The sequence below is a fragment of the Glandiceps talaboti genome, chromosome 16 (genome assembly GCF_964340395.1).
Source record: "Glandiceps talaboti chromosome 16, keGlaTala1.1, whole genome shotgun sequence".
NCBI classification, from domain to species: Eukaryota; Metazoa; Hemichordata; class Enteropneusta; family Spengelidae; genus Glandiceps; species Glandiceps talaboti.
The window spans coordinates 12,177,886-12,190,292 of record NC_135564.1 but is presented as its reverse complement, the minus strand read 5'-3'; the positions used below and the strand labels follow the sequence as shown (position 1 = coordinate 12,190,292).

At 37.6% G+C, this 12,407-nt stretch overlaps 1 protein-coding gene across 1 annotated transcript in view; it reads right to left on the bottom strand.

Annotated features, from left to right (window-relative positions):
• Positions 1-11,987, bottom strand: part of LOC144447117 (uncharacterized) — a 95,366-nt gene extending 83,379 nt beyond the window's left edge. The window contains exon 1 of the mRNA XM_078137023.1: positions 11,870-11,987. Coding sequence (XP_077993149.1) covers positions 11,870-11,987 — 118 coding nt within the window. The remainder of the gene's footprint in view (positions 1-11,869) is intronic.
• Positions 11,988-12,407: the final 420 nt, after the last annotated feature.

Sequence of the window (12,407 nt, the reverse complement as noted above, 5' to 3'; positions counted from 1 at the left end):
AAGTGAGTAAACATTCAAAAACAACAGGACCACACCCATACCAACAGCCAAATGATCGCGTGTATTGCAAAGATAACAATATGGTTGGATAGGGAACTGGAAAGTCATTCAGCAAATGAACACCTATACCTAGCATGGATCAACATGTGGATAAACATTTTTAAAAACTGTACAGTTGTGCTACAACGCCATTGGTGCTAATTTTAATAGATAAATAGTACTTTTGATAATAAATAGTAAGCCAGAAAGATAAACAAACTGACTACTGTTGCTTGTTTTAACATAACATTTCTTGCTTTGCCCCTTGCCCTCTCAAGAGTATGTTGATTTTTTTTAGATTATTTTTTTAATACGGTGAAATATGATCAAAGAGTTGACAAATGCAACCACTAGTGAATGGTTGTGTTCCTTGAAATAACACTGAAGTCCTTTGAACAGAGAATTGTTTGGTAACCGAATGAACAGACTTAGGGATGCAAGATACGTTGAGAAAAGCACGTGAGACAACATATACCACATGGTTTCCACGGATTGTTGGTAGCAAAAATAGAATATAATACTGTAACAGGAATTGCTCACATTTTATTTTTATGTCGATGCTAGTCAGTACACTAACGAAACGATATGCACTTTGGCTTGAATCTTACAAAAGGTGTTTCGGGTAATTGTTAGATATTCGAACCAGAACTTTTCCAAGCTAGAATTAAAATGCGCATTCTTATCTTTTACGTCCATAAACGTTCAATTGTTTGGAAGACATAAATGTTTGGCTTTGTTCGTGACGGTGAGTATATTAATCTTTGCTCTCTATCCTACTGCAATTATGTACAGAAATCAACATCTAGATCTGTTTGGTTCTCTGGAAGTGTGGTTGCCGCGGCTCCCTGTAGCGTAGTGGTTATAGAGCTCGGGACAAGCAGTCTGACCGGGAAAGCCGTGACAATTCCATAGATGTGATTGGGATTTGGTCAGAAATTTGTACATTGTATTCATGAGTAGAGGGGGTGGGTTAATTGTTTAACGGTGCAAAAGTTGTAGGTAAGTCCGTAAAGTAGCAAAATCACAATCACAAAATATTAATAAGATGGAGGTCAAATAACTGGACTATTACTTATGGAGGGCGGGAGGGGGGGGGGGGGTGGTTATGATTGTCCACAAGTAAACGTCAGTGCTTGTTTGATGCATTGTGAGTATCACCGACGTCGATGGGGTTGGGTAGCCGGAACCAAACAATCTGTATGTGTGAAAAAATCTGCTGTCCCAACATCCCTACACAATGACATGCTGAGTCTAAAGTTGAGACTCGTGGTGTTGAATACAAATCTAGTCAAGATACCCCTCATACAGCAAACACAGTTGAATAAATCATACCACTATCTCTATCTCCTTTGATAAACCTGAAAGTTTAATTTGCCATGCAGAATGGCATATCCCAAAAGCTGGACTGGGCCGTTCGGCTGGTCCCTCGTACAGCTGAAATTGGTGTGATCTAGGGGAATGCCAACTATGTATCAAGAGGGAAGGAGTTTTCATAGTATCGTGTCCTACTTATTGTATCACACTCTATCACATCATATTTGCAGCACCATACCTTACCTTGCTTTTATTTTGCATTTCATATGAACACGTACATGTTTTATTGTAACATATTGTATGGATATATACTAGCTCACCCCCTCCCACTGTCTATGGTTAAATTAAGGTTAAGTAAAGGATGATAAATCAATTTTTCGTACAGGTTACATATATATTATTCAAAATTTATGCTTGGTGTGCTATATGGGTTTCGATAGAAGTTTCCATGTGTTTCACTCTACCAGCACACCATAAGGTAGCCCATAAATAACGTTTGATTTTCATGTGAACAAAACTAATAAAAGTCTACTCAAAAATAGTTCCTGGTTGCTTTTGGCCAGGTACAAAACAGATACGGGTTGATTTCAGCAAGGACCGAACTATTCTGACTGCTACTTCAACAGTGCTTTCTCCTGGTGATGATTAAAATAATACAATAGAGTGCGCGATGATTGTATGAGGCAATCAATGTATAACAATTTTCAATATGTATATTTATACTGCTCTTTTGTGTCTTATAAGCCCAGTGGGCTGGATGTGGCAACTCTTTAATTTATACGGTACACGTACTTGTATTGAACGAAATGTTCACTTGGTAAACCCACATAGGACACGTAAATAAATAAATAAAACAAATAAACAAACAATAAGTAAAACAAACACATGTAATAAAGACTAGATAATAACGTTATGTCAAATTATTTTCTCTTGTTAGTCGTTTTATTTGACATTTGCACAGCAGTCAAACAACGAGAGAAACAAGTAATCTCCGTTCACTGTCCCTATAACTATGAACGACTGTGGTATGGTGGAGTTGCGCAATTCGTCAATATGATAAAGGAACGTTTATTAACCTGCTTGTAGTTGCAATTAATTCAACTTAAAAAGGAAACTGTCTCATATCCCACATAGTTTATTTTGTTTGTGTTTTACACTGCCTGTCATGCAAATGATACCGCACTATTCTGTTAATAATATCCCAACATCAGATTACATTGTCGCCAAATGTCGGAAAGGAGGAGAGCTGGCTTGGGCGGTCGGGAGTACAACCATTTTCCCGTATGAAGAGTCTGTTGTACAACATACCCAACCATGCATTTTTGAATCGATCGCAAGGCATTAAATCCAGAGGGTGGTGTTAAGTGACGTCATTATACCAATAATGGTGCAACTTTTAGTTTAAAAAATTGCATAGCACTTTTTCATTTTGCAAATGTAACGTTACCAAATTGCAATTTCTAGAGAAAAAACTATGAGAATGTTTATGAATTAAATGATACTCACGTGGCGATGTATGTCGGCCCAGCAGAAATTGGAAGTGGCAGAAGATTACTTTTTCTCGAAATGTCTAGATCTGTTTCTTGTTTGTATATTTATGTGTCTAAAATAGACTGTTTTAATATATTTTTTCAATAAATGCAGCGCTTTGTCAATTGTCAAGTACTTCTGAGTTGCCTATAAATTTCTCAAGATTTCCATCATAATCAAAATCCATCATGTATTATTTGCGGTTACACACATTCCCACCATTGTCTGGATGCAGTTCACAATGTTCACCATTGTTTACTTGTATCCAATGTAATCATTCAAATACCAAACTTGATTTATTGCATTGTGATGGTCAGAACTGTAGTACTTTTCTCTGGACTTTACCCTTATATACCTGTACCACACCTAGATATTAATCGCTGCAATGACTATTTTACCCATTGATTGATGGCTACTCTGCCAACTAGCAAACTTGTATGGAATTTTTTTAGAAGATATATTATGTGGGATATTTGTTTAATTTCAGCCGGAGAGTTATTGGTGTTTACTTTAAGATTTCAATACCTGGATAAATGCTCTTGTTTGCGAGGAGATGTTGCGAAACGTTTTTTGTACAAGAAAGTGACCCATACTAAAGGCGAAAAGAAATATCTATAACTAATTTTAAAAAAATGCTTGAGATCATTCATGTTTAATCTCACATTGTCAAATATCAATGTCGACAATGGTTACAGTTATAACTTATATACAGTTGTATGAATATGCCTCCAAAATAAAAATCCCGAACTTCTGTCAATAGTTTGCTAAAAAAAACACTTTCTCGGTTACAATTAAGAAGAAAAATAAGGGTTAACATACAAAGTTGTGAAAGAGAGGTGAAAAGGATATCGATCAGTTTAGAATCCAATATGACCAATAAATACTGTGTTAACCGGATAGGAAAATAAAGGATTTTTGATTTCTTTGACAAGATGATGGCCAAGTTTCTTTTAAGGACCAGGAATAAGTTTACACATAGCAAAGTTTGAAGAGATTTGGACAACTTTGAATTGTAGGGAAATTCGTACCGAGGCACATCCTACCTTGCTTGAATGTGAGTTATTAGTAAGTGGCGATCCTGTTTTTTTTTTGTAAATACGAACACTTATGTGAAGTGTAAGTCTTATAAACCAGTAAACCTGCAATAGCTGAATTTTTTCGATCAGACAACCAAAAACTTGAATATATTCACTGAAAATTTCTAAATACCAATACTTAAATTTTACATGTTAATTAGATGTCTATTTTATCCATAAGTAGTACACTTTCGGTTGAAGTCGTGATCGCCGTTGAGGGCGCTGATTTAAGGGTGAGGACCCAAACTTAATTTGATTGGATTGATTGCACTATCACGTGCACCGCTACATAAATTCCTTTACAAACAGGTGATTTACTACTATTCAAGATATGCATTATTACGAATTGAAATACCAAACTCGGGTACTTTTCTCTGGACTCTACCCTTATGTACCGGTACCACACCTAGATATTAATCTCTACAATGACTATTTTATCCACTGGTTGACGGGCTATTCTGCCAACTAGTAAACTTATATGGAATTTTTTTAGAAGATTTAGGATATTTGTTTAATTTCAGCTGGAGAGTTATATAGGTGTTTACTTTAAGATTTTAATACCTAGATAAAGGCTCTTGTTTGTGAGGAGAAGTTGCGAAAAGTTTTTTTTGTACAAGAAGGTGACTCGTACTAAAAGTGAAAAAGAAATATCTGACTCTAGTGTTTTGAAATTCAAAACAAAAATGCTTGAGATCATTTATGTTCTCAAATAGCAATGTCGACAATGGTTATAGTTTTATACAGTTGTGTATAGTTATATACTGTTGTGTAGCGCCTCTAAGATAAAAAAAAAATCTTACACTGCCGCCAATACTTTGGTCAAGAAAATTCAACCCCTTTCTCAGTTAAAATTAAATAGAAAAATTAAGTGTTAATCGTACAAAGTTTGAAGATCATATTGGTCATATTGACGTCCATTTTACAACTGTGTTAACTGGATAGGAAAAGATCAAGAAAGGATTGTTAGTTTCTTTGACGAGACGGTGGCCAAGTTTCTTTTATTACCCCGAAATGACTAAGAAGTTTACACATAGCATAGTTTGAAGAGATTTGGACAACTTTGAATTGTAGGGAAATTCTACCTTGAATGTAAGTTATTAGTAATGACAATCCTATTTTCGTAAATACGAACACTTACGCGAAGATGAAGTATTGTAAACCTGCAATAGCTGTATTGTTTGCGATTGGACAACCAACAAGTTGAATATATTCACTGAAAATTTACCAATACTTAAATATTTTACATGTTAATTAGTGTCTATTTTATCCATAAGTAGTACACTTTAGGTTGAAGTCGTGATCGCCGCTGAGGGCGCTGATTTTAGGATGAGGACTCAAATATTAATTTGATTGGATTTATTGCACTATCATGTGCACCGCTACACAATACCTTTACAAATAGTTGATTTAATACTGTTCAAGATGTATTATTACGAATAAGTCGCCATATAAACAGTTCTAAAAAAACGGTGTTAGTGCATCTTTAAAACTTTGATAGCTATGAAATTAACGGTTCTTCAGACATCAAGATTATTATTGAATTGTTGGGCCACTTCAACAATAACATTGACGAAATATGAATGTTTTAAGACTTGCCTTGAATGCTTCAAAATTCTCTAATAATATTAAACCGAAGATCAGATGGAAGATGGTTCCACAGTTTTGATGTGTATACAGTAAAAGCCCTATCACCATAATTTGGAAGGATTTTTTTCCATGAATCTTAATAGAAAAGGGCTGCAATCTCACTCCAACACTTTCTATCGTGTTGTGTACTGGTTGATTAATAGCAAGTCTACAAGTATACTAACGATTTTCTTGCCTTCATGTTGTTAAAGAATTGTATTCGAAATGTCAGTACTGCTACATAACTGTTAGGGGCTGTATTATCTATACCTTTAACATCCCATTGTGGTCTACAGTATCACGTGATATGAATTCATTGGACAATGAGATCTTTGCATTGTCGTAATAGTTTTAAAACTTAGTACAATGGAGGTGCTGCAGATATCTCGCTGTTCTCAGTTTCTTACATATTTTTTCTGAGCGGAAATATAGAAGGAAACGCGCCTCGATTGAGGCATATTGCAGATCCTATTGTCTGGTGGCGCTAGTTCAAATGCAATACATACTGAAATGAAAACGTCTCCAGAGAGGCGTTGCCTAATGAAGCATCGTACTTTGGTCTTCACCTACGTGCAAACATTGGTCTGTAGCGTATCAGTGGTACGGTTGGGGGGGCGGTTTGGTTAACCACATCCTTGCCATAATGTGTGTTACCATTGCCGTGTGTCCCTTTGCCCTTAGCTCTGTAAGTTTCCCAATAGGTTATCAAATTGAGAAACCTTTATTAATGCAAGTTTTTGTACTAAGGTGAGATCCTATCACTGGTTCTGTGATGGAGATGGGGTTGGCTGTATAGGACATGAAGCTTCATGTGCAGTCCAGTGTAGATGTGCTAGTCAATCTTTTACCTCTGTTCCCGAGTGATCGCATCTCCATAGTAACGATATCTGAACTCAGGCGCAATGCGATCAATACTACCGACGGGTAACAAATTACATTTGCTGGGCGTGTAGTCTGGGAGTGGGAAGTTTTTTCTCTTATCGTTGCGTGAAATAGCAGCCATGAATGCTCACATGGTTACCAACAACATACACTCGCATACCTAGTAGGATACACAAACAATCCCCTATGTCTGTAACATACAGATACTCCACCCATGCCCAATTAAATGTCACACACACACACACACACACACACACACACACACACACACGCACGCGCGCGCACACACACACACTCGCGCGCGCGCACATACACACACACACATGCATGCTAGTGAACTTCAGTCTGTTACTGTATAATCCATGGTGAATTAAGATAACATACATACATACACATACACATACATACATACATACATACATACATACATACATACATACATACATACACACACACGTACGTACGTACGTGCGTGCGTGCGTGCGTACATGCTTGCATGCATGCATGCATCCATCCATCCATCCATACATACATACATACATACATACATACATACATACATACATACATACATACATACACACAGACAGACACACAGACAGACAGACAGACAGACAGACAGACAGACAGACAGACAGACAGACAAACAAACAAACAAACAAACAAATACATGATATAAGGCAACGTGTATTGCACTCGAGTATACTAACTCATTTGATTGGCATCGAGCGATCTAAGTCTCTTTAGAATTGTTTTAGTACCAGTTACTTACGATTACTCTCTAGTCACCTCAACCAAGGGATGGGTCTCACGATAAAGTTATGAGTGAATATGAAGCTCGCATGATTCAGTGATGAATATGTAGCTCACGTCACATGATTCAACCAATCCATGCCTGTCTAAAGATCACATCCTGTTTGTATATTTGTCTGTTTTCTTTCTAAAAGCAGCCTTCTAATTCATAGCCACGCTTCACAAACCTGCCTGATTCCAGATGTTAAAAAATTGCAATCTATTATAGCTTAATAAAGTACCATCAAAATCACGTACTGAAAGCTGCTGCAAAACATAATGACAAACAGGTTTCGTAAAAAAGCAATTATTAGTACATAGTTTGTTTCCGCAACTAGTATATTCTCAGAAAGGCCGTTTCTTTACTAAAGATGCGAACATTCTCAGTTCCGCGGACTGAATAAAAGAATGGCCTAATTCTCAATGTTTATTTTTCAAATTTACTGGTAACGAAGCACACACTCAATATTGTACGTAATGTAATATTAGGGCATCAAGAGGCTGTAAAAAACTTCAATCTTTCTATTAGGTATGTTTGCAATGTTTGGAATTTTAAAGAATAATTTGAGTGAAGTAATAACCGCATGTATATGAACACGTTCACACGAACACACGTACGTATGCGTAGACAGCCAGCCAACCAGCTAGACATACAGACAGGCAGGCAAACAGTCATATCGAACAGACAGACAGACAGACAGACAGACAGACAGGCAGGCAGACAGACAGACAGGCAAACAGTCAGACCAAACAGACAGACAGACAGGGATAGTGATGGGTAGATGACAGGTATCACTGATAACCAACAAACACCATGCACCAGACATGTACAGTGGCGATACGGCAGGTAACGGCACTAAGACAAACCTTGAACCATGTTATGGGGGCAATAGTCTTTGTCCGAAAATACGCACCACACAGTACACAGAATACACAATACGTACCACACATTTATTACACAGAACACACAATATTGCTATTGTCAGTGAGATGTTTGTCATGGACATAAAGGGAATACGTTGAAATTCAAACGTAATCCGTTATCTCTGCCTTGACACCTTGATGTATCATCGGGTACTACTTCATACAACCTTGCATTCCATCATGAGTTCGTTGATAAGTCATCGATCGTCAATTAATTATCACGCGAGCACTGTTAACAACCAGAAACCACCTGAATTATCCTCACTATAGAGCTTGTATATGCTAATAATCAGTCAGAAGATAATCACGAGGAAATTTTCCCTGTATAAAAGATACTTCGAACCATAGGGACGCGTAGTATTTATAGAAAAAAACACTATAGGACGTGTTTTGATACAGTTTGGTGGCAGGATTCGTGTGATATTTTTTAGGAAAATAATAATACGTGTTCCTGTGCTTTGAACAAGTCTATATATCCTCTCCTTGAAAATCCAGTTTTTAAATTTCTGTGAGTGAGACTTAGTAATTACACAGGATTTTCCGTTCGCCATATCAACCAAATGTATACTAAGGCAACCGTCGGTTTTGTTCTTCGCCTGGAGTAACGGTTTACACAGTGTTTAATTTACGCACCAAAACCCTGTCTTGTGTTGAAAGGTATGTAACCTGCTTGCAAATTTCGACTGGAACGTCATTTAACAGACATGATTTAAAATGTATGTTTGAATAAAAGGAGTGAAAGAATTAACAATCTACCAAACTTGGCTGATCACACCAACCAACGTATTCAAGTAACTGGGCAACTATATATTGAGTATATCCCTTTCCTGGTTCAACGAGTGTCAGTACACATCGCATTGAAAGAGGGAGATAGACGATCCTAGTACAAGAGCCTAAACCAATCGGTGTGACCTTGTTAGAAACGTGGTATATAAGAAAGCGCACCACAATTGCATTTCCTGACTCATTTTAAAGCCAGGTAAAAACTTGTTGAATAACGAGAAAATTACTTTGTGGAATGGTCTTGCGATGTCAAGGTCGCAGAAATGTATTAGGTCACGACAGGTCACTCTCGTAGCCGTTAGGTCGTTGGGCCACTTTGATGACAACTCCACCACATCCCCTCCACTCATCACGATCCTCTGCACTTCTTAAATACACTCTATCATGCTGTGGTTAGCCCACTTCTTGACATATGTATGTCATCTATAGCACATGTTGGCACGCAGACTCACTTTGCTCCTACTTCCCTCCATATGTCCATGCCCAATTACGTATGCAAATGAACTAGATTGGTGGGTGACATAACCAAACTACTAGTACTGTAGCTTCCTTCATCGGGTAATTATTTAAATTAGAGGTTCATATTCTCCAGCTTTTCTACTTGATTTCTTTGATAACCTTATTCATTAGTGTGGTGCTGTTTAAAGGTGACGTCAAGCAGTCTTCTATTAGCAGCTCAATCTAAACGCAATTATTGTATTTTTTTCAGGGCTTGTACATTGTAATTGGGTCCATGCTTTACAGCCATAAAGTGACATTGCTGCAATACATAGGTGGTGTAGTACACGTATAACAAAATACACAGGTAACAGCCGTAATCTTATCATTATACATGTACATCCGTGTTTATTTAATTCCCATTCACATACAGCTTTGGTTTCACAAGCCATAAATATACTGCTGGCAATAATTATCCATTTACACCTTTGTATATGTTAGGTGCACCTTACTCCCACTTCGGGTTGGACGGTCAAACTTTCAGCGTACGGGTCATCGCGTTGATCGTGACACTAATCAAACATTGGCATTTCAAAAATATATCTTCCTGTTATTAGGTTACATATTTGTTGGTTTGTCTGGATCTAAAGATTCAATGCCACCAACATATCGACGTGACCTACATACAAGCTTTATTTAAATGACTCCAGTATGACCGGTCGAGAAACAACTTTCACTCACATTTAACTATGTCATAAAAGCACTGATTTACCAACTGGTGGACCTATTTAATTCTATGCTTCTCACTACCCGACTTTATAGCTTTATAAATTAGAGGGTTATCATAAAACGTTCATCCCGATCGGTGAAAACACAGTGTGAGTGGGTATGTAATTCTGTAGGAGGGTCCCGAAATGAATCGTTCTGTCTTTTACACATGAACTGCACGTGGAATCCCATTTATAGGTTAAGATTAACGGAGATTATTGAGACCTTGTCAGCTGTGTATACTTAAAATAACAGTGTTTGGTGAAATGACCACGTGCAAACATGCTCCACGGTGGAAAGAACCGTGTGGTCTTCAGGAGAGCCAAATTCTTACGTCCTTCCGCAAGTAAAAAAGTGATAAACAGGAGATTCAATTTCACCCATTTCACTACTAAACCAGAAAGACTATAGAGTTAGGCGAGACCAACAACATAAGAGACTGGTAGCGCAAATACCGTGTTACATAAATTGAAACTGTAAAGTCACTCTGGTTTGGTTGTATTACCCAGGAATTTATGGCTTACTGATAATATGGTATAATTGTTATGGTTTGAACGGAACTGGGCAGTCAAAGATGTCAAAAACTAGGGGGGGGGGGGGTTCAACATCTGAGTATGAAAATGTATTTAGGGTTTATCCTTAGATTGTGATGTTGGATATCGCGGTATTGTATGGTATTCGTTTAATAGCTAATGTTAATTACACGTGTCTCATATATCAAACGTTACTTCGGAAACAAGATGGCGAATATAGTGTTCTATTCTGACAGTGAAGACATTGAACAAATTGTACAAGTGAAAAATAAACAGTCTAATCAAAGTTAGGACTTTTAGTGTTCAAAGTACGGCTTTTCTCAACTACAATAATTGATTGAGCAAATGTTCCACTTATCCATGCTCTAAGTTCTTATTATGGCTTAACCAGTTGGATTGACACCGTATCCATTTAGGTCCATCGGTTGTGTTTGCACCCGCAGAGTGGTGTAGTTGTACGGCGATATGCCCGGCTAACATTTGATTCCACGAAAACACACAACGCCTTGGTATTTTTGTCCCCTGAGATTGCGTTTCAGCAAGAGCACTCATCTTAGCACTACAATATAGTGACATGCGCAGTTCGTACTATGATATACCGAAGCATTGAAAATGTTAACTGAAAATGTTAAATTTGTCTCTAAAGAAAATTGGATTGGTGACTACACTTCAAATCAAGGGCATAATCGTTGACCTAGGCTACTGTGTCCATCCCATGCATGATATCCCAACAAAAATGTATCTAAATGTATCTGTATAATTTTGTCTCGATTTTTAGGTCATGAACGTTTAGACCAGCGAGAAATCAATTATCGCCGTGGTAGTGGCTAAAGTGTTTTATTTTAGACGAGTCCGTTTCCCTTTTTATCATTTAACGCGGCAACACTGAACTCTCAGCACAGTGGTTTATATTGATTTATATGGCCCTAGATTCCATACTCACCACACCCATGCGAAATAACAACGACAGGTTGTTTGTCACCATGAGACACAAAATCATGTTACTGACTCCATATCTACAGTATTTTGTCATGTTTAGAAAGTCTTTGTACACAAGCATGTAGCTAGACAGGAAATTTATTTTGCATTGCATATCAGTTACAGACGTGAGCCAGGAATGTGATGTCAACGTCGATTGAACATTAAAACGAAAGATAAACTTACCTGAATCGATGTCTGTTCGTTCTGGGACAAAGGGCGTTGGTCTTTCATTTTCCTCCACGAAAAAGCTAATTTTCCTTGGCAACGACATGAAGGATACTTCAATCGTGTCTCTTGCCATGGTTTCATCGTAAACAGCGCCATGAGAAGTGTAGATGTAGAAAGTCATCAAATATAATAGACACAGATAGTTAGTACTCATAGCGTAACGCATTGTTTTGAATACCACCTGTATGCTGACCTTAAGAGAGATCCGTCTTTCCTAACGGTGTTCGTTGATGGACATCTACCATCACGTCTAGTGTGTCCTGATAAACGGTGTCCGGTAGAACGTTTCCGCTAAGAAAACCCTCTGTGTAAATAACACTGGTAAAGATCGCCTTGATAACTTTGAAATTCACCACCTATTGAATCCTCGGTATGGAAGAGTAGCACACATACACACATACACACAGATACTGGTCTCTGAGCTGTAAACTAGACGCACAGCACCTTGGGTACGGTATACCAGCACAAAAGTCATATTAAATTGCACAATGAT